The sequence below is a fragment of a genome, unplaced genomic scaffold (assembly GCF_019419815.1).
Source record: "Pyrus x bretschneideri cultivar Hongxiangsu unplaced genomic scaffold, Pyrus_bretschneideri_v1 Contig40, whole genome shotgun sequence".
Taxonomy (NCBI): domain Eukaryota; kingdom Viridiplantae; phylum Streptophyta; class Magnoliopsida; order Rosales; family Rosaceae; genus Pyrus; species Pyrus x bretschneideri.
The window spans coordinates 2,574,416-2,602,249 of NW_025999724.1; the positions used below are offsets into that span (position 1 = coordinate 2,574,416).

The 27,834-nt window shown below is 36.1% G+C and overlaps 2 protein-coding genes across 3 annotated transcripts; one reads left to right on the plus strand and one right to left on the minus strand.

Annotated features, from left to right (window-relative positions):
- Window positions 1–4,429: 4,429 nt before the first annotated feature.
- Window positions 4,430–8,298, plus strand: LOC103933176. The gene is made up of 9 exons (XM_009342840.3): window positions 4,430–4,796; window positions 4,951–5,215; window positions 5,802–5,903; window positions 6,005–6,087; window positions 6,289–6,405; window positions 6,581–6,683; window positions 6,766–7,369; window positions 7,489–7,688; window positions 7,893–8,298. Exons 1-9 carry the CDS (start codon window positions 4,672–4,674, stop codon window positions 8,007–8,009), a joined length of 1,716 nt encoding a protein of 571 aa, XP_009341115.2. The 5' UTR covers window positions 4,430–4,671; the 3' UTR covers window positions 8,010–8,298.
- Window positions 8,299–21,243: 12,945 nt separating this feature from the next.
- Window positions 21,244–24,895, minus strand: LOC103933175. Of its 2 annotated transcripts, none has more exons than XM_048565990.1 (10): window positions 24,626–24,895; window positions 24,235–24,505; window positions 23,572–23,673; window positions 23,400–23,482; window positions 23,082–23,198; window positions 22,795–22,896; window positions 22,616–22,713; window positions 22,037–22,249; window positions 21,779–21,914; window positions 21,244–21,577 (listed from the first exon to the last, which is right to left on the minus strand). In XM_048565990.1, exons 1-7 carry the CDS (start codon window positions 24,754–24,756, stop codon window positions 22,665–22,667), a joined length of 855 nt encoding a protein of 284 aa, XP_048421947.1. In that variant the 5' UTR covers window positions 24,757–24,895; the 3' UTR covers window positions 21,244–21,577; window positions 21,779–21,914; window positions 22,037–22,249; window positions 22,616–22,664. The 2 variants fall into 2 exon arrangements, with proteins under 2 accessions (XP_048421947.1, XP_048421948.1); XM_048565991.1 differs by having other exon boundaries at window positions 21,735–21,914.
- Window positions 24,896–27,834: the final 2,939 nt, after the last annotated feature.

Consider the following 27,834-nt stretch of genomic DNA (forward strand, 5'->3'; position numbering starts at 1 on the left):
ATCAACAATTTTTTAGTGTTTGATAACTTTTGTGTAAAGTGTTGTAAAATGTGTAGAATGACTAAATAAAGATAATATTTTGAAGTAATGCTTCAAACTATATGGTAAAAACAAAGCACTTAACTTTCGGTTTTTAGACAGATCAGTTATTATAAAATGATTGCCATTTAACTTTGATTACCCACTAATGCAGATACTCACTTATCTTTCCAAGATTGGTTGTTGCGAATGCTTTCAGAGGAGACTCAGTTTGAAATATGCCTTAAACGTCAATCATAAGATAATATGTTACCTACATGTAGGGCCCGGTAATTTTTGACACAACTCGATAACCCGAAACGATATGACACGAAATTAACAAGTGTTCGGGTCGACATAATAACGAATCGGGTCGTTATCGGGTAACCCGATAAGCACCTGTTAAGATAATGGATTAGTTCGAGTATACACGTGGGTAACACGGTACATGATAAGCAAAATATTAATTTTATAATTTTACAACCCTAAAAAAATACTATAATAAGTATATATATATATATATTAAATTAAATATTAAAAATTGGTGACTATTGGATTAGCTTAAATGTACGTACTATTCAATTTCTTAAGTGTTATAATTGTGACATCCCACATCGCCCAGGGGACTGATCCTTAAATGTATATTCCCATCCTACTTAGCACGAGGCCTTTTGGGAGCTCACTGACTTTGGGTTCCGTAGGAACTCCGAAGTTAAGCGAGTAGCGCACGAGAGCACTCCCAGGATGGGTGACCCTCTGGGAAGTTGCTCGTGAGTTCTCAAAAACAAAACCGTGAGGGAATGGTAAGCCCAAAGCGGACAATATCGTGCTACGGTGGTGGAGCGGGCCCGGGAAGTCGTCCCACCCGGGCCGGGATGTGACATTTGGTATCAGAGCCTAACCCTGGCCTCGTATGTGCCGACGAGGACGTCGGGCCCCTAAGGGGGGTGGATTGTGACATCCCACATCGCCTAGGGGACTGATCCTTAAATGTATATTCCCATCCTACTTAGCACGAGGCCTTTTGGGAGCTCACTGGCTTTGGGTTCCGTAGGAACTCCGAAGTTAAGCGAGTAGCGCACGAGAGCACTCCCAGGATGGGTGACCCTCTGGGAAGTTGCTCGTGAGTTCTCAAAAACAAAACCGTGAGGGAATGGTAAGCCCAAAGCGGACAATATCGTGCTACGGTGGTGGAGCGGGCCCGGGAAGTCGTCCCACCCGGGCCGGGATGTGACATTATTGTGACATCCCACATCGCCCAGGGGACTGATCCTTAAATGTATATTCCCATCCTACTTAGCACGAGGCCTTTTGGGAGCTCACTGGCTTTGGGTTCCGTAGGAACTCCGAAGTTAAGCGAGTAGCGCACGAGAGCACTCCCAGGATGGGTGACCCATCGGGAAGTTCTCGTGTGAGTTCCCAGAAACAAAACCGTGAGGGCGTAGTCGGGGCCCAAAGCGGACAATATCGTGCTACGGTGGTGGATCGGGCCCGGGTTGTGGTGGGGGCCCGGGCCGGGATGTGACATTGGTATCAGAGCCTAACCCTGGCCGCGTATGTGCCGACGAGGACGTCGGGCCCCTAAGGGGGGTGGATTGTGACATCCCACATCGCCCAGGGGACTGATCCTTAAATGTATATTCCCATCCTACTTAGCACGAGGCCTTTTGGGAGCTCACTGGCTTTGGGTTCCGTAGGAACTCCGAAGTTAAGCGAGTAGCGCACGAGAGCACTCCCAGGATGGGTGACCCATCGGGAAGTTCTCGTGTGAGTTCCCAGAAACAAAACCGTGAGGGCGTAGTCGGGGCCCAAAGCGGACAATATCGTGCTACGGTGGTGGATCGGGCCCGGGTTGTGGTGGGGGCCCGGGCCGGGATGTGACAATAATTACAAAATAAATAAATTTAAATCTACTTAATAAATATATATACACCATTGAACTTGATGGGATATGAATTCTACGAAACTAATTTCAACGATCCAACCGCCAAACTTGTTTGTATATGCTTCGAGATCGCATCAGCAAAAAATCGTAAAAAACAAATATTCAGAGATCAAGTAACGGGACAAAACTTTTCGACGGTTATCAACGAAAAATCACAATTTAACGGTTGTTTTAACTCCGATTTTGATGATTTTTACAGCTACACTCATTGACCCTATAGGAATACAATGAATGAACTCGATCTTCAATTTAAAATATTTACACTAGTAGATACCACAAAATCTTATATTATACTTAATGAAAGTATGAATCAACTCTTAAGTGTTGGTGAATCTATTTTTTTGATGGGATACGCATTCTACGAAATTAGTTTCAACGATCCAACCGTCAAACATGTTTGTATATACTTTGAGATCGCATACGCTAAAAATTGCAAAAAATAAACATTCAGAGATTAAGTAACAGGACAAAACTTTTCAACGGTTATAAATGAAAAATCACGATTTAATGGTTATTTGAACTCAGATTTTGATGATTTTTTACAGCTACACTCCTTAACCCTATATGAATACAACAAATGAATTCGATCTTCAATTTAAAATATTTACACTAGTGGATACCACAAAATCTTATGTTATACTTAATAAAAGTATAAATAAACTTTGAATCTTAATGAATCTATCGTTTTGATGGGATATGCATTCTACGAAACTAATTTCAACGATCCAACCGTCAAACTTGTTTGTATATGCTTCAAGATTGCATACGCCAAAAATCGCAAAAAACAAACATTCAGAGATCAAGTAACGGGACAAAACTTTTTGATGGTTATCAACGAAAAATCATGATTTAACGGCTATTTTAACTCCAATTTTGATGATTTTTTTACAGCTATACTCCTTGACCCTATATGAATACAATGAATGAATTCGATCTTCAATTTAAAATATTTACACTAGTGAATACCATAAAATCTTATGTTATACTTAATGAAAGTATGAATAAACTCTGAAGTGTTAGTGAATATATCATTTTGATGGAATACACATTATACGAAACTAATGTCAATGATCCAACCGTCAAACTTGTTTGTATATGCTTCAAGATCGCATACGCCAAAAATCGCGAAAAACAAACATTCATAGATCAAGTAACAAGACAAAACTTTTCGACGGTTATCAATGAAAAATCACGATTTAACGGTTATTTTAACTCTGATTTTGATGATTTTTTTATAGATACACTCCTTGACCCTATATGAATACAATGAATGAACTCGATCTTCAATTTAAAATATTTACACTAGTGGATACCACAAAATCTTATGTTATACTTAATGAAAGTATGAATAAACTCTTAAGTGTTAGTGAATCTATTGTTTTGATGGGATATGCATTTTACGAAACTAGTTTTAACGATCCAACCGTCAAACATGTTTGTATATATTTCGAAATCGCATACGCCAAAAATTGCCAAAAACAAACATTCAGAGATCAAGTAACGGGACAACAGTTACCAACGAAAAATCACGATTTAACGGTTATTTTAACTTCGATTTTGATGTTTTTTACAGTCACACTCTTTGACCCTATATGAATACAATGAATGAACTCAATCTTCAATTTAAAATATTTACATTAATGGATACCACAAAATCTTATGTTATGATGATCGATGAAAATTGATGATTTTGTAAAAGGAATAACATGCAAGCTTTGAGTTCCATTGGCAAGGTTTAAATTTTTGAGAAAGGCTTCACAACCTTGAAAACAAAAACTCTTTCATTTTGCATATCCTTGCACATTTAATATTTTGTAATAGACTAGTAGTATATGAATATTTATTTATTAGACTCTTATTTTCGAGTGTAGATGTAGTACTTAAATGACAAATGTGTTTTAATGTTTTGAAATAATATTTATGTGACAATGTGTGGTATGTGCAAATTTAAGAAAAAAAAATATTTTTCTTAACGGGTCATAATGGATCATAACGAGTCGGGTTATTTTAAAAGTATAACCTAGGCATCAGATGTTTTAAGATAAAACACATTACAAATTTGACATCAATGCAGAATGTGAAAGGCATTGATGCAGTTACGAGGGAACATTTGGTTCGTACAATGGCTATAATGCTATTCTTGGACTGGGGAATCCTACCCCAGTTTTCGGCATGGTTACTACCTTCGGGCTGTTCAAAATTTATTTTTAATTAATTTTAATGGTAAGTCTTTTATTCAGCTAATATTTCAATTAGTAAGAAATTTTAGTTCAACCATATTTTTTTTTGTAATAATTACAACTATTAAAATTTTTATTTTAATAAAAAAAATTGACAATTCAATTGAAGAAGTATAAAATGACATAAGATTTTAAATTACTACATTAGCCATCACTTTTAATTTGACCATTATAATTTGACACTTTCTTTGAAGATGATGTTAGAAAATTAGAATAACGACGGAAAACTCATCTATAGTTAAACACGCACAATTAAACCAGCCTGAAATAGAATTGAAGGACACTGAACAAAAAATAAGTTGTAATTAGACAAGAATTAATGGTCTCGTAATTTGCAAATTTTGCATTTGATTTTCCCCCTCCCTCCAATTCCATCTTCTTCCCGCTCAGTTGGCTCCACGCACGGCCCTCCAAAACCATGACACAAATAAATCTCAAATCCGAAACCCTAGATTAGAGACCAGAGAGATGGCCGATGCAGATTCCAACAATTTCACCAAAACAATCTGCTCAATCTGCTACGAAGACCTGAAGCCCACTTCTGAGGATCTCCAATCCATCTCCATCTGCGGCCATGTCTTCCACGAGCTCTGGTCTATCTCTCTCTCTCTCTCCCCTCTCTTTTCTCTCTTCCTCTCTTTACATGTATATATGTATTCAATTTGTGTATGTTTGTTTAATCTCAATGTATGCATTCGTTCGGAAATTGATGTTTAATACGGCGACGTCTTGGGTGTGAAACCCTAGCCTGCAACAGTGGTTCGAGTACTCTGCGAGGACGAAGAAGTACACTTGCCCGGTGTGCAAACAAAATTGCAAGCAAAAGGATGCCGGCCGGCTTTATTTTCAGTCGGTGGGGGACGCGGCGGATGCGACTCAGAGGCCTATTAGCAAATGTGAGGAAGATCCCCAGGTGTTGCGTCGAGAGGTGAAAAGGTTGGAGGTGGCGGAGCTGGGAATTCGTTTGGCTTTCGATCTTCAGGGGAAGGAGCTTAAGGAGCTCAAAGAGGAGGTATTGGATTGTCATTGTGCTTTGTTGGGTGTGTAAGAATTTGGGTGAAATCAAATAAAGATTTGGATTAGAACTTTGGTTAATTGGTCTCCTACTACTTGAAATGGTAACACATTTGGGTTGGTTTTTCGATTACTTTTGGAATTGAAGTAAAGAAATAAATCACAAAAATTATAATATCAGTTAGAGAGTTGAATTTGAATGTTTGATGATTCTTAACTTGGCAGTTTTCTGTGATTCGATAGGATAGTTTGCTTAATGGAGGTATTTATAACAATTGAAACATAATCCATAATCTGAAGGAATATTTTAGACGATATTGTTGGAAAAGGTAGAATATAGAGAAGGTTTGATATTTTATTTTCTGGTATTTTCGTAGAGAAAGAGGAACCTTTCATAGAAGCCGTGATTTAAATTCTTTGGTAATCGAATTGAAGGTTATGAAGGTATGGTTTATTTTCTTTGCTGATGAAAGGTCAAGGATGATAGAAATACTTGGACTCTGGATCTTCAGTGATATATTTTGTGCAGTATAGAAGCTTTGCTTCTTATTGATGTGGTTCTCATGAGGAGATATTTCTGTCAGCTTTGTCAATGTAAGGAGGTGGCACAGAGAGAAGTTGTCTTGAAAAATGAAGCCTTAAAACAACAAGCATACATGCAGCTGCAGCTTATGATGAAAACTGAGGTAAACTATTAACTGTAGTTCTTAGTTAAGTATATATTTTGTAGGGATGAGTGATTAATAAGAAATAAATTTTGATGAAGTTTTGTTCAACTTTTTCATAGGCTCTTGATAAATCGACTATGGAGCATTTGAGGTTGCAAGAAAGAAACATGGCATTGGCCAAAGAGCTTGCAGCATTCAAACTGTGAGTAAATCTTCACTATGAGCTGTAGTTTCAAGTGGTCATTACCATTTTGTTATTCGGAATGATTTGCACATGACTTACTCAACCCTACACATGCTTCACCACTTTCGCCAACGACCAAGGCTAGTTTAGGCAATCGAGTCTCTTAAGTACTTGGTCTCTTTTCTGTTCCTAAAATGGTTACGTGGTTTGCAATTATAGGGTATCTGATCTAGATCTGGATGAAGATGAGGTTTCAAGGCTTTCCACTCTTGGTAATGGAGCCAACACCAAAGACACGATAGATATTCTAAGAAAGTCCTTGGAGATGAGTAAAAGGTCAGCCATACAAATGTTATCTTGAAATTTACTTTAACGTTTATGGATGGAGCATTTCCTTGAGTGTTTCTGTCTCAAGTGAAATTAAACAGCGGTCACCTTGCATTTCATCCTCGTACACTTTTTTCTATCTGATGTTTTAATTTGCATTATTTGCTGTGCATGCTTCTAATAGGAATTACAAAGAATTGATAAACAAATACAATGGTCTTGCACGAGAAGCTCGTGAAAGCAAAAAACTGGAGCAGGAGGCTAAAGAAAAGATTAAAAAAATGAAGGTAAGTTTGTGATGGGATGATCTTGATTGAATTTCAGTCCATGAGAGGAACTTGATTTAGTGATTTTTTTGGCCATTATCAGACAAGGGTACAAGAAATGGAGACGGTTGTCGAAGTAAAAGATAATGAAGTTTTGAGGGCTTTAAAAGCTTCAACGACAACTTGGGGTGAAGGAATTATGCAGAATGGTGAAAGATGTAACACTAATTCAGTGTCTGTCAACAATTCATCAGAAGTTCAAAGAAAACATCCGTATGCAGCCATTCGTAAGTTGGATAGAATTGAAAAATTGGAAAATGATCTATTGTGTCATCGGAAAACAGAAAACTCAAACTTCACTGACCATATGGATTTAAGCTGTACTAAAGATGGTACAAGCACCACTTTTCATGATAAAGTAAGAGATGCCTACTCTTTAGGAGATAAAGATGCTTCAAAACTTTCTACAGCTAAGCGTGGACTTTCAAATCCCAAATTGAAAGAACCAACCTATGAGGATGTTGTTAACCAGAAGTGCACTCGGTTGAGGTCAGATGCAGTTTCTGATACTAGGAAAGAAACTCCTACTTGTAACGATACTGCCAGGACTTCTGCCGATGTTGTGATTCTTGATGATGTTGAACAAGATCAACCCATGTTTAACATTAGAAAGGAGTCTCCTGTGCCACAACCACTTCCCGGAACAGGTATTGATGCAGTTTTTTGAGTTTACTGTGCAAAGATATCATGAAATGAGTAACATTTTTCTGAAGATGTAGTAGATGAGGATTTAATTTTGTTTTTGTTATTTATCTTCAAAATACAGGGGATGTATGTTTTTCTGGTGGCTTGCTTGGGCCTGATGGAACAAACAGGTTTTTAGGTAAATGGTGCAAGCGGGGTCTGAACAAGGGATCAGAATCAAGGCAAAACCCAAGTGCAGATTCTGGTAATTTGATTGCTGTAGGAGCTGACGGAAGAGGTGGCAGAATCAAAGTTCTTAGATCACTGAATCATTCAACAGTGGTGGGTTCATGTGCTTGTTTTCATTCTATTTGTTGTCATTTTGATTTTTGGTACTCTTATCAAGTTTCCTTTCGAATTGAGTTGTTTGATCCTTTTTGCCCATGGACAAAAATTTTCACATCTCGAAATATTTGTACCTACTCAAGAGTGATTCCCTCAATGTTGTTAGAAATGTTAAGCATGTAGATATGTTTACTTTTGCAGGATAATAAGGAGAATGCACCGGGGACAAAGCGGTTCAAGTCGGGGTCTAAAACAAACAGTGTACAGTCCCAAGGGTGCTTGCAAATAGAACACTTCTTTGGGAGGGTTGGTAGATGATCAAGCATTAAAAGGTGCGTTTACTTGCGGGTTTGCAATGTTGAGATGTATGATTTTGTTGTGGAGGCTTGGAGTTAGGAGAGAAAGCAAAAGTTCATATGTTATGCTCTGTCCATGTGAATTGTGAAGAGGAACAAATGGTCGAAGCAAGTGTCATTTTGTACTTTCTGTTTAGGAAGAGCCATTTTGTTGTATTGTATATAATTTATATTATTGGCTACTATTTTTGTTGGTCAAAATGTTATTGGCTACTATTGAAGTTTAGAGGAAAGAAATGTCTTTGTACAAAGTTGAGAGTTCACAAAGTCACATATCATTTTTCACAACTGAGTGGTTGATTGTTGAATTTCAATCGTTGTTTACTCTCTTATGCTTAGGCTTAGGAGAGGAAAGCTCCATATTACTTACAAAGCGTTTGCAAGAATGAAACAAATGTGTTAGATTTTGGTATGCCATACCTAAAAAATCAATTATTGGATTAACCCGAGGTTATTTATTGCGTACTGATTTTTCGTTTAAGCTAAGTAAACATGCTATTGATGCAATGTTCCATTTGGTTTGAAACAACCAATGAATATTAAAGAGGCTTGCAGTTCAAATGATTGAGAATATTTACCTTCAAAAAGTGGCACTACATCCAATCACCCCATGGTCACTAGATTAAAAAGTGGCACTATTGAAAGGAAGAACTACAATGCACTAGTTGCTTCATTTCCAGAGCTTAGTTCATTACAAATCATTGAGGAAGATTCTTTTACTGAAGGCTATTCTTTTGTGTTTGAAATTTTGGATATGCTAGAACCCTCATCTTTTAGAAAGGCAGCTACTATACAACATTGGCAAGAAGTTATGCAGGAGGAGTATAATTCTCTTAGAGCTCAAGGAACTTGGGTTTTGGTTCCATCTCCGAAGGATAGGGCTATAGTTGGAAGCAAATGGGTATATTAGTGAAGAAAAACCTAGATGGGAGTGTCTCAAGGTATAAAGCAAGGCTTGTAGCTCAGGGCTTTTCCCAAGAACATGGAATTGATTACTTGGATACATTCCAGTTGTAAGACACATTACCGTTAGGATTGTTTTGGCCTTAGCAGCTATAAATCATTGAGGTTTGAGACAACGGGATATTAAAAATTCTTTTCTTCACGGTGATTTACAAGAAGAGGTATATAAGAAGCAACCCCAGTGATTTGTAGATGCATCTCATCCTACACATGTTTGCAAGCTAGTGAAATCGTTATATGGATTGAAGCAAGCTCCAAGAGTTTGGAATTCAAAATTTACAAGCTATTTAGGAGAATTGGGTTTTTATGCTTCAACTTCTGATACTAGTTTGTAAAGAAAGATGGACCAGATATGATCATACTTTTGTTATATGTTGATGACATAATTTTAACCGGTTCAAATTCTGTGAAAGACATGGGACAACTCACCTATTTTCTAGAATTACAAATAAAGTATAAGGAGAATGGGGATATATTTGTTAACCAATCCAAATATATCAAGGTTATGACACATAAAGTTGGTTTAGAGTCCTGTAAACCTGCCAATACTCATAAAGTTGGTTTAGGGTATTTTGTTGACTGATTCCACTTTGTACATGAGTATTGTAGGGTCTTTGTAGTATTTGACTTTCACCAGGCCAGACATAGCCTATGCAGTGAATATAGTTTGCCAGTTCATGTCTTCCCTTACTGAGTTTCATTTTGGAGCTATTAAAAGAATCCTTAGGTAACTTCAAGGATCAATAGGCAGCAGTGTTCTGTATTCTACAGATACATTGCCTCGGTTACATGCATTTTCATATTCTGACTGAGCAGGTGACTTGAATACTAGAAGATCTGTAACTGGATATGTGGTGTTTCTAGAAAACAATCCTATTTCATGGAAATCAAAGAAACAAAACTTACTTTCTTGAAGCTCTACTGAGGCTGAGTACAAGGCTCTAGCACACACAACTGCTGATATTGATTGGGTTCAGAATATTGTAAAGATTTAGGTGTGTTTTTAACAAATCCACCAAGTATTCATTATGATAATATGTCAGCCATTGCACTAAGTGCAAATCCAGTGTTTCATTCAAGAATAAAACATCTTGACACAGACTACCATTTTGTGAAAGAAATGGTTCAACAAGGAGACTTGGAGGTGTTGTGCATTCCAACTGATGATCAAATTGCAGATATATTGACAAATGGATTACACAATCCATCTTTTATTCGACATTGTTACAATCTCAAGCTGGGAAATCCCAGTTGAGATTGAAAGGGGATGTTTGATAATTGCTCAAAAGTGCATGTCTAATGCGCTTTGATTATACCCGTTACATGTTTTTCTCTAGTAATTTATCAAATTTGTGCTTTATCATGTATAACTGGTCAAATAGGTTTTATATCTAATTTGTTTTAATTTTTGACTGATGTTATATTAATGTTAACATGCAAGACCATGAGAATGTTGCAAGGCAATTAAAGGGTGAGGCACAAGACAATAAATTGGTGATTAATTCTATGTTAGTTACCGAAGAGAAATGAAGAAAGGAGAAGGCAAAGAAGAAGAAAAAGAAACGGCCAACCATTACCATTTCAATATGGCATTAAGGCTTATCAATGACCATTATTCAGAAGGTTATGGAGATTGGCATTAACATATTAATAACGGGCTTATCAATGACCATTATTCAAGAAGAATACGAAGGGAGGTTGGTTGCGGCAGTAGCTCATATAATCTCCATTTGATTGTTTTCCAAAGGGGCTCGGCTCTTTCATAATTTTAGACTTTTCTTTTTCTATTTAGTTTATGGAGAACGGGGGGGAACCTATATTACAAGTATGTTGTTTATTATTTCGATTCTATTTTGCAGTTTTAATGTCAATTTTACATTGTGGATTTTCAATGGAATTTCTTATTTATTCTATTTTCGGATTGATGAATGTTGGTTATGATTCATAAGTTTAATCATGTTTTTCCTATAGTTTTGTTTCACATTCATGCTTTTAGTGAATTGAATAAATTAGTAGATTGGTATGATTTGGACGGAGTAATTTCTTAATATTTTGTTACCGTAGGTACAAATTATATTTGGGATTACTTCTATAAGAAATTGAATGGGCGTTTTGTTTTGATTATCTACAATGAAAATCACTTTTCAAGAAGTTTTATATGGGGAAAACTTAATTGCTATTTTTTCCGGTTGAGATCACTTCTTGTTGGTATCTCAGTTGAGTTATAAAAAGGAATCAAAATAGTGAAATTGCATAGTTGTATGCCGGTGGAACCCTGACGCTTTAGTGTTTTTAATTGTTGAACTTTTCTTCTATAAGTTACATCTCATTCGATATCATTCTTTGTTTTAGTTTTGATAATTCTGCATTCTTTTTCAACTCTTTGAGGAATACGACACTCAGACTTCGAGTTTATACTGCTATGCGACACCTGCATTTGGGTTTAGCAAGCAATGTTGAATATAGTTAACTCTGCCATGTCATCATTGAAGTGTAATATTGTTGAGTCATTAAAAATTATTTAGAAGGTTGTTAGACTTCGTTAAAAGTCTGGATGTTAGTTGTATTGGTTAGCATAGGAGCTAAGTCTCTCTCTAGCTCTATATAACTCAGAAATGAGTTAGTTTGTAATTGATTCAAGTTCATCAATAGTAAAGGATTGTATTCATTTCTTTGATCCTTTCTCTTCTTCCTTAAAGCTTTTCTCTACAACTATTCTTTTTCTGCAATTCTCATACTTTGTTACCATTTATAAGAACTTGAGCTCCTCATCATATCACTGATTGGGAGGAACCTCAATTTTTTCATGGTATTAGAGAATTTGCCCTATGTGCGAATGCTCTGAGTCACTCATTTTGTTTTGTCTACATATTAGACTTATAAACTTTTCTCACATGAGGGATTGTGTGAGGGATGTGAAGAAACTCCAGCATCGGAAATTTATCAACTTTACATGTCTTTAAAGAAGTTGGGCTACATTCTATTTGTAGACTACAAACATGTAAAGTATTAAAAACTCATTACACCATGCATAAAACATACAATAATTTTACACACAAAGTGATGTAGGATAGATATGGGTCAAGTCCAACGAAGAAGTATAAAGAAAATAAGATCTTTCAAATTCTGTAAAACAAGAATTAAAGTTGAGAAATATTCGATTCAATCGATATAGAGAGATAATAGGCAGCGAGAAATATTTTGGTGTCAAAATTAGGTGTGTAATATGTCATTTTTGAAAATAACAAGACTCGTGCCTTACCATGAACCGGTCGTTTTTAAGGCCATCTGAAGTTGTTTAAGCTTCCAAAACAACATTTTAATTTCCATAATAAAAATCAGACATTTCAGTTGTTGTCAGATTAATGTTGTTTTAATTACTTAAGTCATTTGAATCATTTCAAGGATTAATCAAATACAACACTTTGGGATTTCTCTCAATTCTATGGTGGATTCCAAACTTGTCCTTCAAGGATTACATTGCTAACCCCTTTGATTGCTTTGAGTTGCGTCAATTTGTATCAGAGCATGGATTTGCCCCATTCTAATGACAATTGATTATGGAAGAAGCGACGTTGATCGCGACGTTTTTGCAATAGATGCGATGTGCATAGAGGGAATTGCCCTGAGCCAACCTCATCTAGTTGATGTTGAAGATATTTCTATTTTCCTGGGAAGTGATTACATTAAAGGTTTTCTCTTGTGGGTTGAGGATATAGAGAAACTTTTCAAAATACAGTTTCGGAAAGGGAAATGGTGAAGATGGTTGCTTCTTGTTTAGATGGTGATGTGCATTTATGGTGGGATCAAATACAAGAGTCTAGGTGAAAACAAGGAAAAAATCCTATCAAAGCTTAGCGTTGGTTGAAATGACTAATTGTTAAGCAATTCTTTTCCAATTTCTATGAATTGCATTTGGAAAGGATGGGTCAAGCAATCAATAGAAAACAAGCTAAAGTGGTGGAGACTGATATTTCGTTACGCCAAGAAAAAGGTGGAGGTCAATGTGGAAGAAAAAAAACAAGTAATTTTGCTTGTTGAGAATCTTGTTGAAGAAGATCTTCTGAGACATGACAATTCACAAGTGGAGACTCAAGAAATTTAAGGTACGAATGATTCCAAAATTGTTGACTTTGGAGAATCAACAATCTAATAAATTGGAGTTAAATTTCATTGTTGGCCAAACAAGAAAACTGGGGAAAGAAACATATTTTGATTATTGATTGTCATATTTGAATCCTTTTTATGAAATTAATTTCATGATTATTCCACCTAAGTGGAATTTATTTGCTTAACAAAAGAGTTGTCTACTAGCTATCAAGATCATCTCAAGGAGAACTCGAGGTCGAGTTCCTTTCAAGTGGAGGAGTTTGATGTAGGACAAAATATGGGTTAATTCCGACGAAAAAGTATAAAGAAAATAAAAATGTTTCAAATTCTGGAAAACAAGAATTAAAACTGAGAAATATTGGATTCAACTGATGTGGAGCTAGAATAGGCAATGAGAAATATTTTGGTGTTGGGATTGGGCGGGTAATTATATGTTTTTTTTTTAAAAATTAATTGCGAGCATAACAAGACTTATGGTATATCATGAGCCCGTTGTGTTTAAGGTCATCCTAAGTCGTTAGACTTCCAAAATTGCGTTTTAATTTTACTAATAAAAATCAAACCTTTGAGTTGCCGTTTGATTATGTCATTTTAATTACTTGAGTCACTTGAGTCGCTTGAGTTGTAATCAGTTTATTTAAAATCTTTGGTTGTTTCAATGTAATCAAATAAAACCCTTTGGGATTTCTCTCAATTTCTTGGTGGAGTCCAGACTTATTCTTCAAGGGATTACATTGGTAACCCTTTTGATTACTTCGTGTTGCGTCACAAAATAGGGAAAGTGTACACAACATCTATATTAAGTGATACGAAAATACATGTATTGTTTGTTCTGACATTGTATTATTGTATGTTTTGATACAATATGATGGTAAAATTAAGCGAATTCTAACATGAATCAATAAAAAAACGAGTGGGGAACCCAAAATCTTTTATGTATCACGTTATTGTTTGGCAATCCCAAGTCTCGTAAAGTCTCTATTAAGTGTTGTCTTACTCCAAAAAAACACACACATAATGTACATCTTTAGCTTGACCGGCAAGGGGAAATTTCCCAGCATGTATACAGAAGCAGCATGTTAGCTGCCGCCCACGCATGGATCCATCGATGGACAACTATCCCTATCAGCTGCCTGCCTGCCTGCCTGCCTGCTCATCTATGTTATGAAAATCTCAGTCTCTTTTTTCCTTTCCATTTTTCTTATTTTAGTACAATAATTGTTCTTGCCATTTTCCTCTGCCAACTGCTTTATGAACACTAAAGTCCAATTCTCCTGTGCTCTCATACACATGCAGTGTCCTCCTCTCCAAAAATAACGTTGTTTAATTTGATGCCGTACGTGGTTTCCCCCCCTCCAGTACCATAACACGCAAAACATATACAGATAGTAAAAAAAAAAAAAAAAAAAAAAAAAAAAAAAATTCAACTGACAACAGCACGCGAACCTGTTATAATCATGACAAAAACCAAAGTGAGACTTAGTAGTTCTATCGGTCTCTTGACCTCTCTGCAGAATCCATGCTCGTGCAGACTCACATTCATACAAGTATATTTGAACCAGAACCAATATATGATTCATATGAACAGTCTTGTTTTATCGATTTTAAATTGGATAGATCAACAATGTATATCGATCTCTGCAGATAATTATCATACGTAAAGAGAGAAGTTAGATGAAAAATATTTTATTAGATTACTCTGTACCATTTTAATTAGTTACGCCAACCTTCTTTATGTAACTTATTACTATAAGCTTGATTTGCTCGTAACTATTTTATCAAAAATCCATCAAAGACGGTTTGATAGACTTTTGGAAGCATACATACGGAAAATATACATTGCATGAAGCACTTATGATAAAATGTCTCGAGCGCGTGAGTTTGCTACGATACATGTTAGAGAGACTAGTTATCAATATAGTTTTATCTTCAAACGTATTATTCAACCTATTTTTATACAAATAATATTTAGGAAGTGAGAATTAACAACATGACTTCGAGTGTACTGGTAGATTAATTACTAGTTAGTTGGGAATCTAGAGAATTCGTGTCAATTCTTCAAAATGCAGCAAAAGGTTTTTTTTTAAGGATTTTGTAATCATAGAGATCACTTGGTTTTCTTTTTAGGATGGATTTACTTGACTATATATTTAAGAACATAATCTAGATTTGTAAACAGATTACCAAACAGTTCGGATTGTTTTTCTTTTTGTTCATGTTTCTGTAAACCTAAAAGAAACATGTATCTAGGGTTTTTGGAAACCCTAAAATAGTCAAAGAGACAAGGATCATTTCTTACGGTGGCTTTTAGACTAGGCTTAAATATTGGTCTGCCAAGGAAAAGATTTGCAATCTCAATGTGGGTGTTCAATTGGACCCGCATGTCTGGCTGTCTTCCATTAACTTTTATTGTTATTTTGTTGCTATCAATATTACAAATTATTCTTAATTCAATAGTCTTTAAGCTTACATTCTTGACACATGCATTTGAGAGGGAAATTTAAAATTTCTTGAGCAGCAAGCTTAACCATTGACTGGAGGAAGAAGAGGTATTATCAATTGGACATTGTAATTAAAAAAAAAAAAAAGTCAATTCCATAGCTAAAGCTAATACCAAGAGAAATGCTAACAACTTTTTTTACTTCCTCTCATGTCACGTATACTCTATTAACACTCAGAACTATATATTAAACTTTTCCTGCTTTTATTTCTTTGTTAGTACAATTAAACATGGGTAAATTACACTGTACCCCCTCAGGTTTGGGGTCTAATACAATATCATACAACAACTTCAAAACATTTCACTTTCATACCTCAACTACTATTTTATTTCAATATAGTACCTCCGTTACATTTTCCATCTATTGATCCGTTAAAAGCTGACGTGGCTACCAAATGTGTGGCACGTGGCAAAAAAAATAATTTTTAGTTCATTTAAAAAACCAAATTGAAGCCCATCTCTGTGCAGCCCCCCACCCCTGCAAACAAACCTAGAAACCTTCCCCCCCCTTCCCCCCCTTTAGACTCACCTCCCTCTCCTCCCATCACCATCGTAGCCCTTCCCCATCACCATCGCAACTCCCAGACCACTCCACCCTCTTCACCTTCCCGACCCACCTTCTTCCTCCTCCACTCTCTTCATCTCCCCTTCTCTAGCCGAGACCCACTGCCAAAGACAATGCCGAACCAGAACCCAAATCCTTCTATTCGAACCATTTTATAGAGCCTTACTTCCAACTCCTTCCCTTCCCTCAGCCCCTTCCCTTCATCGACACTCAACCCCTTACCTCCCTCTTCTTCGCTATCTCCGACATCTCTTTCTCGTTATTTTGCATTTACTTGCAATTTTTTTTAGCGTCTTTCTGATTTGGTTTATGGGTTAGTGGGTTTGTTTCAGATTTGATGTGAAGGGTTATGTGACGGGGTTTGGGAGTCCCGATTGGGCCCCAACAAGCGGTGAAGAGAGTGGGTCTCTAGGGAGAAAGAAAGGAGGGTGGTCGGAGTGGGCCCCATTGAGGCGAGTAGGTAAAGAAGGAGTGTGAGGAGGAGAAGGTTGGACATGGTGGCGGTGAAGAGCATCGGAGTTGGAGGGGGTTTGGGCTCGGTGAAAGTGATGGGGGTCGAGAGGGAAGGGAGAAGATGGGTTTCTGGGTTTGTTTGGTTTTTTATTTTTATTTTTATTTTTAATTTAAATAGTGGCGGAGAGAGTCGAGGAAGGAGAAGGTGGGTGGGGAAGGTGAAGAGGGAGGAGTGGTTTGGGGGCTGCGATGGTGATGGGGAAAGGCTACGGTGGTGATGGAAGGAGAGGGAGGTAGGTCCGGGGGGAAGGTTTCTGGGTTTGTTTGCAGGGGTGGGGGGTTGTGTGGAGGTGAGTTTCAATTTGGGTTTTTTATTTTTTATTTATTATTATTATTTTTTTAAAAGGGTAAATTATTATAATATTTTAAATGAATAAAAAATTATTTTTTTTCCATGTGGCACAACGATGGCTGCCACGTCAGCTCTTAACGGATCAATGGATGTAAAATATAACGAAGGTACTATATTGAAATAAAATAATAGGTGAGGTATGAAAATAAAATGTTTTAAAGATGTTGCATGCGATTGTAATAGAACCCAAACCTGAGGGAGTACAGTGTAATTTACCCATTAAAAATTTTGTTTGTCAGGAAAAAAATTAATTTTTTAGTTTTATGTGCTCATGGAATACATGTAGCATTTTGGGGGGGGGGGGGGGGTGTGATAAATTTAAGGTTATTTTTAGCTACATCCCATAAAACTCAATTTTAGTCTCATTTTGCCCCCTATAACTAAAAGTTTGCTACTTCCCTATCTGAAACTTAAAATTCGCTCCACTTTGCCCCCTGAAACTCGACTTTTATTCCATTTTGCCTTCCTGAAACTTAAAAGTCATCATTTTACAATATAAAACTCAAAATTAACTTCCACATTGTCTTAATTCAGTTAATTTTTGTTATGTGGATTTGATTGTAAATCTCTACTATGAATTTGAGAAGGCTGCTAGCACTCCTTAATACCAAAGGCATCAATAGTTCTTAAACTTTAGAAACATGATGAAATTATAGAATCTTAGTTGTGACAAATAAAAGATATGTCAAGGAAAAACACAATTTGTAATGCATTTAATAAAGATATTAAAAAAAAAAAAAAAAAACTCATCGTGATTCATATACAAACAAGAAATTACCATATTGTGACGCTGAGTTGGCTTGATTAATGGAATAGAGCTATATTTTAAGAATATGCATTCCATTGTTTGGTTCAAAATGCCAACATAGGAGTGGGAATGAAAATTTCATTCCTTTAAAAAATAGGGATGGGGATCCTTTTGTCCGGTGGACAGTGCTGACTTAGGGCTTATTTGGAAGTGCTTTTAAAATGACTGAATGAGTTTTTAGTCAAAATGTTTTTAAAACCAATCCTTAGTAAAAATCTAAATGGATCCTAAAAAATCACTTTATGTGCTTCTTGCAAGAACCACATATTTGGTTCTTTTTCCAAAAAACACTTAAAGTGCTTTTGGAATCCAAAATGAATTTTACTAAAAACGTTTTCAGTCATTTTAAAAGTACTTTCAAACGAGCCCTTATACTAGGAAGGTAACAATGACATTTTATGCATGATGACATAAGGGTCATTATATAACAAGTTAATTCTATCGAAAACTCGCCATAATTTTCTCTATTCATTTTATGCATGACGACAATAAGGGAGTATATTCAACTGAGAATTTGAAGGATTTCAATAGATTTACAAATTCATGAATTATTAAAGAGTTTAATTGATTTGTAGAGATTCAATGTAAAATTTTGACTAAATTCCCTCGAAATCTCATAAGGAGAGGTGAGATTTGTGGATTCTTTAAATAACTACGAAATATCTCTAATTTCCTCTAATTCCTCAACTTTTTCAAATTCTAATAGATCACACCTGCAATGTTATAAACTTCCTTAAAATCTTAATTGAATACACCCAGATTTCTAAGGATTTTAATAAATTATCTTAAAATCTTGATTATTCACACATTGAATTTCAGATCATAACTTAAAATCTTTGAATATCCCTAAATTCATTAAATCTCAATTAAAACAATGAATCTCAAACCCTCCATTCCATGAAATGCATGAAAGAGAATTCAAAGCATATTTAAATAAGTCATAAATTCTACTACAAACGTGTAGAAAAGATTCCAAGGATTCTCTATCCATTCTTGAACATCAAAGTACACATGTGAATGAAAGCCGTTCAATTTTAAATTTAACGGGATGTAATGATTCTTATTCAGATGTTAAACTCAAATGTGCACTTTTAATGTGCACCTAAGAATTCTCAAAATTGTTAGAATGAAATCCAATGTCCCAAATTTTTTATCCTGGGCCTTTAGGGTACACACTAAAATTTATATTTTATTGCATTCAATGGTTAAATACTGAAATTGATCCTAAATTTATTCAACCATCAATTTCAATCGTATTCTCGTTTAATTGCCTAACAATTAGAATAAAGAGAAGGTTAATTGTGTTTTAGTACTTTGTGGTTTGCTCATGTGGGCACGCGTCTACTTCTTAATTTTCTTTTGATTTGTTTAATCCAATGATTAGAAAAGAAAAATAAAGTATACATGAGGTGAAAATAGATGCTTTGGAGTATAGAATGCTCCAGAGTATCCTCTATTTTTTTTATTTTTGTGTTTTTAGCTAAAGATTTTACAGTTTAATAATATTCATTTTCATTTATAAATGAAAAGTTTTAGGTTTAAATCACATAGATGACGAGTTTGAAACTCATTAATTTCTCTCCTCTCTTACTTTAAACATATCGGTGTATAAAAAAAAACTAACGGCAAAGAAAACCAGGGCGTGTTTGTTTGCACTCACTAAGTATCATTGGATTGGACTGGCTTACTAAGAATATTAATCTTGTGTTTGGTGCGAGCTAGGATTGTGTTTAATGGACTACGTCGGACTTGTGCCGACTAAACTCTTCACTAACCGGTCTTAGCAAGACTTCCCAAAAAGGATGGGATTGCTAAGACCATCGCTTCGCTTCGTCTGCTTGGTCTTCGTCTTCCTCAACTCACTTTGTCTTTGTCTTCCTCAACTTGCTTCTTCTTCCAGATCCTGCACCAACCGTCGCGCCCTACTTGAGTTTGCCAAGAGCTTCGCCAGGAAGATGTGCCAGCAAGTTTGTCTCTTTCTTCTGTAAGATCGATTGATGTTGATTTGGAGAGGTCGATTGAAATGAATTTGCAGATCCGACGATCCGACGAAGCCTCTACAAATTGAAAAAAAAAATGGGGGATTTTTCAGGGTTTGATTTGAAGAGAAAGTAAGTAAATTAAAAGAAGAAAAATATAGGTTTGAATTCAAGAGAAAGCAAATGCAAAGAAGAAAAAAAATGTGGGTTTTATTATTTCTGATTTGAGTTTTACTGGGAGCGAATATGGACGTGAAGAACCAAAGCAAATGAATGAAGAAAAGAGAGAGACAGGGGAGAAAGAGTCAAATAAAAATAGTTGTATTTTGTTTTTTTTGTTTTTTTTTAAAGATAAAAAAGGTGTATTAATAATAGTAAAATGAATTAATGAATGACAAAAGAAGTATTTGAACTCTAAACACTCCACTATTCTTATCCAGTTTAGTCTAAGCCAAGTCAGTCTAACTTAGTCCCAAAAGTTAGTTTAATCCGAGATAGTCCGGTACAACAAACGCATCTTGAATCATGTATGTTTCTTTCATTGGCAAGAAAATTTGGTTTTTATATTTTTATCGAGTCTCACACTAATCCAATTATTAATGTTAATAATATCTTTAATATAAAAAGCAATTAAAATAGAACAATAATGTAGTTCTAATCTAAGCAAACATCAAACTAGTAACAGTTTTAATTATCCTACTTCTTAGTCGGACACTGCATCAAACGCTTTACTAAGCTAGTCCAGCTTAATCTAGTCTAAGCCAGTTCAGCTTAGTCCCTGCTACTAGTTCAGTTCGGAACAGTCCGATGCAACAAACGCACCCCATAGTCTTCGATACTCCCAGACAACTAGACAAAATCCCTTCCAAATTCCAAAACCGCAACCCCCCGTTTATATATGCTTTTGTTGTGGCCGCCCACAATTACAATTAGGATGTCCAATAAAAACTCCAGAAACAGCGGGCTGTATCTTTGCTTTGAGCATTCCAACTACGGCAGAGGCTAGCCCCTTTGTTTCACCCCACCTTGACCCAGCAACAATTTCAATATTTGTTCTCTAAATTTTCAATTCGAACGAAAGTAACGTCAAAATTGTTGAATTTATCCGATGTCAGTATCAGTTTCCCTGACAAAGCAATCCAAGGTTGTAAGAAATTCATGCATCGTCTCTACTATTCCCAACCAGGCCTGCGTAAACCAAAGAAAAATCTTTCCTTACCGTCGAGCAAGAACGTATGTCGAATTTTGATTCGTCTGAAAGAAAGTGTAAGGAACCAAGTACTTTTTACAGTAAAATATGACGCGCATAATTGTCCATAGCCAAAATTTCAAATAAAATAATTAAAAAACATAAATAGCTAATGCCACAAGCCCCTATCATACATAATTCATGTATGCAATTGCAATCACATGGAAACTTAATTTCTCACTCATGCATGAAGATAGAATTTACATTAATGTTTAAAACTAGTCTTAAGACCACAGGAGAGAGCAAGAGAAAAGGAAAAATTTCAGTCAAAATTCGTCGACATGTTTGTCTGCAAAATTGAAGATGCAACTGCCCCAAAATACACCACATGCAGACTGGGAGGACCTTTGTACAAAGACACTACATTTTCAACTCAAGAAACAAATTGCAACTGTTCTTTTTCCAAGTGAATTAGTTCTCTTAGTCCTGCAATCTGTCTTTGGATCTGTACCGGCACCTCTTTGTTTTCAAGTGAATTAGTTCTTTTAATCCTGCAAAAGTAAAACAGACCTACATTCTTAACGCTTGTAAAAGGAAAGCTGATTAACTCTGGCAAAAAAGAATAGGTTATCTGATTAAGAATAGATGCTATTGGTCTGAAAAAGCATTTTAGGCAAAAATTAATCGAGCTAACACCAGCACATAAACCTGCTATCATAATTGATTAGGAGATTTCAGAACTTTGATTCTACCTCCTCTTCCATCAGCTCATAGGTATTGGATCTTGCGTTATTGCCGATCCATTCTTATGCCTCCGCTTGCACCATTTACCTAAATACCTGTTTGTGCCATCAGGGCCGAGCAAGCCACTAGAAAAACACACATCCCCTGCATTTTTAAAAAGGAAACCAAAGCAAAGTTTAATTTTCATCTTCTAATGTTCTTCAGGTAAATGTAACTCATTTCATGATGTATTGCCCAACTAAACCCAAAATGCATCTATAATATACCTGGTCTGGGAAGTGGTTGTGGAACACAACATTCCTTTTTGATGTTCAGCATTGGTTGAACTTGTTCATCGTCGTCAATAATCACAACTTCAGCAATATCAGAAGCTGCAGTCTTGGCAGCATCATTACATGTACCAGTTGATAAACCCAGTGACTCAGCCAGATTCCTTAGCCCATGGACTGAAGTTTCTTTCTTTGTTTCATCAGCTGCCACTGACATTAACCAAGAACACTTATGCTTAGCAACATCTTCACAGGTTTGTTTTTTCAAATTGGGATTTGAAGGTACATGCATGGTTGTGGAAATACTTTGAAGCATTGTCATCCATTAAAGAATAAGCATCTCTTACATTACCATTAGCACTGATACATGTGCAATCTTTAGTACAAATTACAGTCATATGTTAGTGAAATTGTAGTTTTCTATTTTCCTATATGATAATTTTGCAAGCTTCCAGTTCTAGTTAGGGTATACGGGGGATCATCCGAATGTTTTTATTTTTATTTTTTATCTTTTGATGAATTGTTGAGAGAGTGAATTAGACTTGAAATTTAAACCATTCTGAATAACTCATTCACCTCCAGCTTTCTTTGAAGCTTTCTTAAAGCTTTTAAAGCCTTCAAAAGTTCAGTACTCTTTACTTTCAAACAGCAGTCTCCAAATCTTGTGCCTTCGTCTGATATGACCAAAAAACTCACAAATCAGGAACAAACTAATCAAATGAGATTCACTTAAGATCGTCTCCTTACAAACTCACCTTCCACTTATTATCTTTCTTTTAGCCTTCTCTAGTTTTTTACTGTAACGAGCTTCTTTTCGTTCAAGAAGAACACATTTGTTCATCCATTCCTTGCAACTCCTATGAGAAGTAGGTGTCACAATAAAAACATACTAAAACATGAGAGTGACAACAAAGCACACATAATGGAAATGAAGAGACAATGCTTAAATGTTATTTGAGATAGAAACACTACAGAAAATGTCTAACTGTTTTCTCCATCCATTAAATTAACTGTAGTTTAAGATAAGATTTAAATGGCTGACCTATTAGACATTGCAAGGGAAATGCTTAAAACATCTATTGTGTCTTTGTTGTTGGCCCCATCACCAAAAGTGGCAAGCTTTGAGACATCCTCTTTATCCAGATCTAGGTCAGATACCCTGGATTGCAACACATAACCAGGTTAGGAGCAGAAAAGGAAACATGTAACCGAGAGATGTAACAACCTATACTAGCCCTAGGGCGTTGGCTCAAGGAGCGAAGCATGTGGGGGGTTGAGGGAAGTCATATGTCAAATCTTTCTCAAACAAGATAGTAATAACCATTAGGAAATTACTTGTTGATAATGCAAAAATACTCACAATTTGACCACTGCAAGCTCTTTGTCCAATGCCTTATTTCTTTCTCGCAACCTTAAACTCTCCAAAGTCAATTTATCACATTCCTACGAAAAATTTAACCAAGACTTCATCAGCTTCTTTTTCTTGTAAATAATGAGCATTATTTTAAAGTATAAGACAGCTATTAGTTTACCTCAGATTTCATTTGAAGCTGCTGTTGCGCAGATGTACGCTGTTTCAAGGCTTCATTCTTTAATGCAACTTCTATCTTTGCCTGCACCTTGGATTGACAAAGCTGAAAGAAGACTTGCAACGTAAAAAACACGCAAGGGCAAAGCAAGCTCTTATAATCTTGCACGAAACAAATCACTGCATATCCAATCCAAAGTTTAGATATTTCTATTAACCACCCCCCCCCCCCCCCCCCCCCCCTTCTCCTCCTCCAAATCCCTTCCTTTCCTTGGCAAAGAAATCAATCATAACCTCACCACCTTCTCTTGATTTTCTTTGCAGTGAAGGGTCTAAGCTTATATCGAAGGTGTCTGTTTTGCTAAAACAGAAAGTATTCCAGAAACTAAAGTTCGAAACTTTCTTATTATTCAGATTGAGGTTCCACCCAAAAGCCAATTGGGCTTTTCGACAACTCTTCGTATCCTCAACCAAATTCAGCACTCGAGTTATACTTGTTTTGCTTAATTCCTTTCTCAAATTCCCAACACTAAAAGAATAAAATCAAAAAAGGACTACCCAAAATATGCAAATCAAAATCAAATAGAAAAACTCGAATTTTTTTGGGGTGTTCCATATTTTCTCAGGAACCAAACCAAGCAAATGTGAATCGAGTAAACTACAATACCTCTTCTTTGACCAATTTGAGCTCCTTCTCCTTGAGCTCCAAATCCGAAGCAAGCCCTAGCGCCACGGCCTCCAACCTCCTCACCTCTTGCCGCAGCGCCTCGGAGTCTTCCTCGCATTGGCCACTCGACCTCTGATTCTGACCCTGACTGAGATTCGGATCCGCCCATTGAAAATAAACCCGGACGACGTCGTTTAGGTTGCAACTCTGTTTGCACACCGGGCAACTGTTCCTCTTCTTGTTCGCATAGTACCCGAACGACTCTTGCAGACTAGGGTTTTGCACACAAAACGCAGCGTTTAAGCACTTGGTTCCAACCAAACATAGAAATTAGAGATAGAAAAATGAAATTGCATAAATACAGAGGAGGGAGAGGGAGAGAGAGAGAGACCAGAGTTCGTGGAAGACATGGCCGCAGATTGAGATGACTTGGAGGTCCTCGACAACGGGATCGAAGTCTTTGCAGCAGAGTGAGCAAATGGTTTTGGTAAAGCCGTCGCCGTCGCCGCCGCAATGCACCATTCTCTATCGACTCCCTACTCTCTAACCTTTCAATGGGGTTTCGGCGTGTATCCCTCTCTCATATTTTCTCGGGAAAATGGAGCGAAATTTTAAAAATTAAGCGAATTAAGCGGGATGGTTTTTAATTTTTTAATTTCTATTTTTCTGACAACGGATCGGGAATAAGATGAAAACAGGGATGATGGTTAAATGTAAAACTACAGAAATGCCCCTCACTCTTTACTTTATTTCAGATTTTTGCAAAATTGCTGTCTTCGTTTTAGCCCTTAGATTTCATCTAATGGTTTTCCAAATTACTTAAATTTCTATTAGTTTAAATTCCCGTATATATTTTTTCCGATTGGCTTATCTATTTTTTTTTAATGTACAACAAGACAAACATTGGTATAAGCCACTCTCATTCTATAATGCAGAGTGAAGAATCGAATTCGAAAGTTCCGTTTTAAGTTATAAAGGTAAACGTTCTCAATTATTTAAGCTACAAACCTCTTTAACATTCATTAGTTGTTTCAAACCAAATGGCATCAATAGCACATTTACTCAGCTTAAACGAAAAATGAGTATGCAATAAATAACCTCGGGTTAATCCAATAATTGATTTTTTAGGTATGGCATACCAAAATCCAACACATTTGTTTCATTCTTGCAAACGCTTTGTAAGAAATATGGAGTTTTCCTCTTCTTAGCATAAGAAGAGAGTAACAACGATTGAAATTCAACTAATTAACCGCTTACTTGTGAAAAATGATATGTGACTTCGTGAACTCTCAACTTTGTACAAAGACATTTCTTTCCTAAACCTCTATAGTAGCCAATAATATTTCGACCAACAAAAATAGTAGCCAATAATATAAATTATATATAGTACAACAAAATGGCTCTTCATAAACAAGAAGTAGAAAATGTCATTTGCTTCAATCATTTGTTACTCTTCACAATTCACATGGACAAAGCATAACATATGAACTTTTGCTTTCTCTCCTAACTCCCAGCCTCCACAACAGAATCATACATCTCAACATTGCAAACCCATAAGTAGACGTACCTTTGAATGCTTGATCATCTACCATCCCTCCCAACGAAGTGTTCTATTTGCAAGCACCCTTGGGATTGAACACTGTTTGTCATAGACCCTGACTTGAACCGCTTTGTCCCCGATGCATTCTCCTTATTGTCCTGCAAAAGTAAACATATCTACATGCTTAACATTTCCAACAACATCGAATGAATCACTCTTGAGTAGGTACAAATATTTTGAGATGTGAACAAATAGAATGAAAACAAGCACATGAACCCATCACTGTTGAATGATTCAGTGATCTATGAACTTTGATTCTACCACCTCTTCCGTCAGCTCCTACATCAATTAAATTACTAGAATCTGCACTTGAGTTTTGCCTTGATTCTGATCCCTTATTCAGATTCCGCTTGCACCATTTACCTAAAAACCTGTTTGTTCCATCATTCCCAAACAAGTCACCAGAAAAACATGCATCCCCTGTATTTTGAAGAGAAATAACAAAAACAAAATTAAATCCTCATCTACTATATCTTCAGAAAAATGTTACTCATTTCATGATATATTGCTTAATAAACTCAAAAAATTGCATCAATACCTGTTCCAGGAAGTGGTTGTGGGGTGGGAGACTCCTTTTTGATGTTAAACATAGGTTGATCTTGTTCAACATCATTAAGAATCGCATCATCGGTAGCAGGAGTCCTGGTGGTATCGTTACAAGTAGGAGTTTCTTTCCTAATATCAGAAACTACATCTGACGTCAACCGAGTGCATTTTTGGTTAACAACATCCTCATAGGTTGGTTCTTTCAATTTGGGATTTGAAAGTCCATGCTTAGCTGTAGAAAGTTTTGAAGCATCTTTATCTCCTAAAGAGTAGGCATCTTTTACTTTATCATGAACAATTGTGCTTGTACCATCTTTAGTACAGCTTAAATCCATATGGTCAGTGAAGTTTGAGTTTTCTATTTTCCTATGACATAGTAGATCATTTTCCAATTTTTTGAATTCTATCCAACCTATGAATAGGAGCATACGGATGTTTTCTTTGAACTTCTGATGAATTGTTGACAAACATTGAATTAGTGTGCTTGTACTTTAGCTTTCTTTATGTTAACTTGTATAATATTTTCCCAATAATTCTGGAATTCCTATAATATTCGGTTTCCTAGTTTAGATTGTAGATTGATTGTAATTATTCTTTCCTTATTGTAGTATGATTGTACATGATTATATATACCTTAAAATGAGAAGAATACAATGAACATATTCAAAGCATTCTTTTCTTGGCACCAAAGCCAAGTCGTAAAAAAGGGAAAGAAAGTTTCGAACCCTAATAGGGTTTGTTACTGTGTCGTGCCCAGCACCACCGTGGTGCCTCTGACGAACAGCGAGCAACGTGAAGTTGTTGCTGTGTCCCAATCTTCTACCTCGAATTCCAGTGAGCAACGTGTGTTGTTGCTACCCTGTGTACCTTTACCGCTACATAGGTTTCCTATTCTTCATGAAAGATGTCTGCCGAGAACAACTAAATCATTTCTACTACCGCTTCGATCATGATTCAGTTGGACAATTAAAGCTTCAACATTAAGATTGTTTTGGATGAGAAGAACTATGTTTTATGGGCTCCTGTTATTCAAATTCATATTGCTGGAAGGAAGAAGATGGAATATCTTTGTGGGTCCATTAAAGCCCTTGCAGAGGATGATCCCAAATATGATGATTGGTTTTTTGAAGATCAGAGAATTAAAAGTTGGAACTACAAGAAAACATGACTTAGGTGGCGACAGACATTCGTCACATAAACAAGAAAATTTGTCACATTTGACTATATGTGACGAAATTCTAGCGTCACCAATTGCGTCACCTATACAGCATCACCTATAGTCCATGTGACGAATTTTATTTTCGCCACATTTTTTCAGTATACGTGACACAACATTTGTCACTTAATAACAATATGTGTGACGAATTATACATCACAAATTAACCATATGTGTGACGAATTATGTCACTTAATAACAATATGTGTGATGAATTATACATCATCAAATACAAAAT

Bases quoted from the DNA above. Each gene is read 5' to 3' on its own strand.
- LOC103933176 (XM_009342840.3), top strand. From the start codon at position 4,672: ATGGCCGATGCAGATTCCAACAATTTCACCAAAACAATCTGCTCAATC. The intron at 5,904-6,004 runs GTAAACTATTAA...ACTTTTTCATAG, and splicing joins AGCTTATGATGAAAACTGAG to GCTCTTGATAAATCGACTAT. The intron at 7,370-7,488 runs GTATTGATGCAG...TTCAAAATACAG, and splicing joins ACAACCACTTCCCGGAACAG to GGGATGTATGTTTTTCTGGT.
- LOC103933175 (XM_048565990.1), bottom strand. From the start codon at position 24,756: ATGGTGCATTGCGGCGGCGACGGCGACGGCTTTACCAAAACCATTTGC. The intron at 23,674-24,234 runs GTATTGTAGTTT...GTCTTCTTTCAG, and splicing joins TCAAATTGGTCAAAGAAGAG to CTTTGTCAATCCAAGGTGCA. The intron at 22,714-22,794 runs GTGAGTTTGTAA...TGGTCATATCAG, and splicing joins AGAAAGATAATAAGTGGAAG to ACGAAGGCACAAGATTTGGA.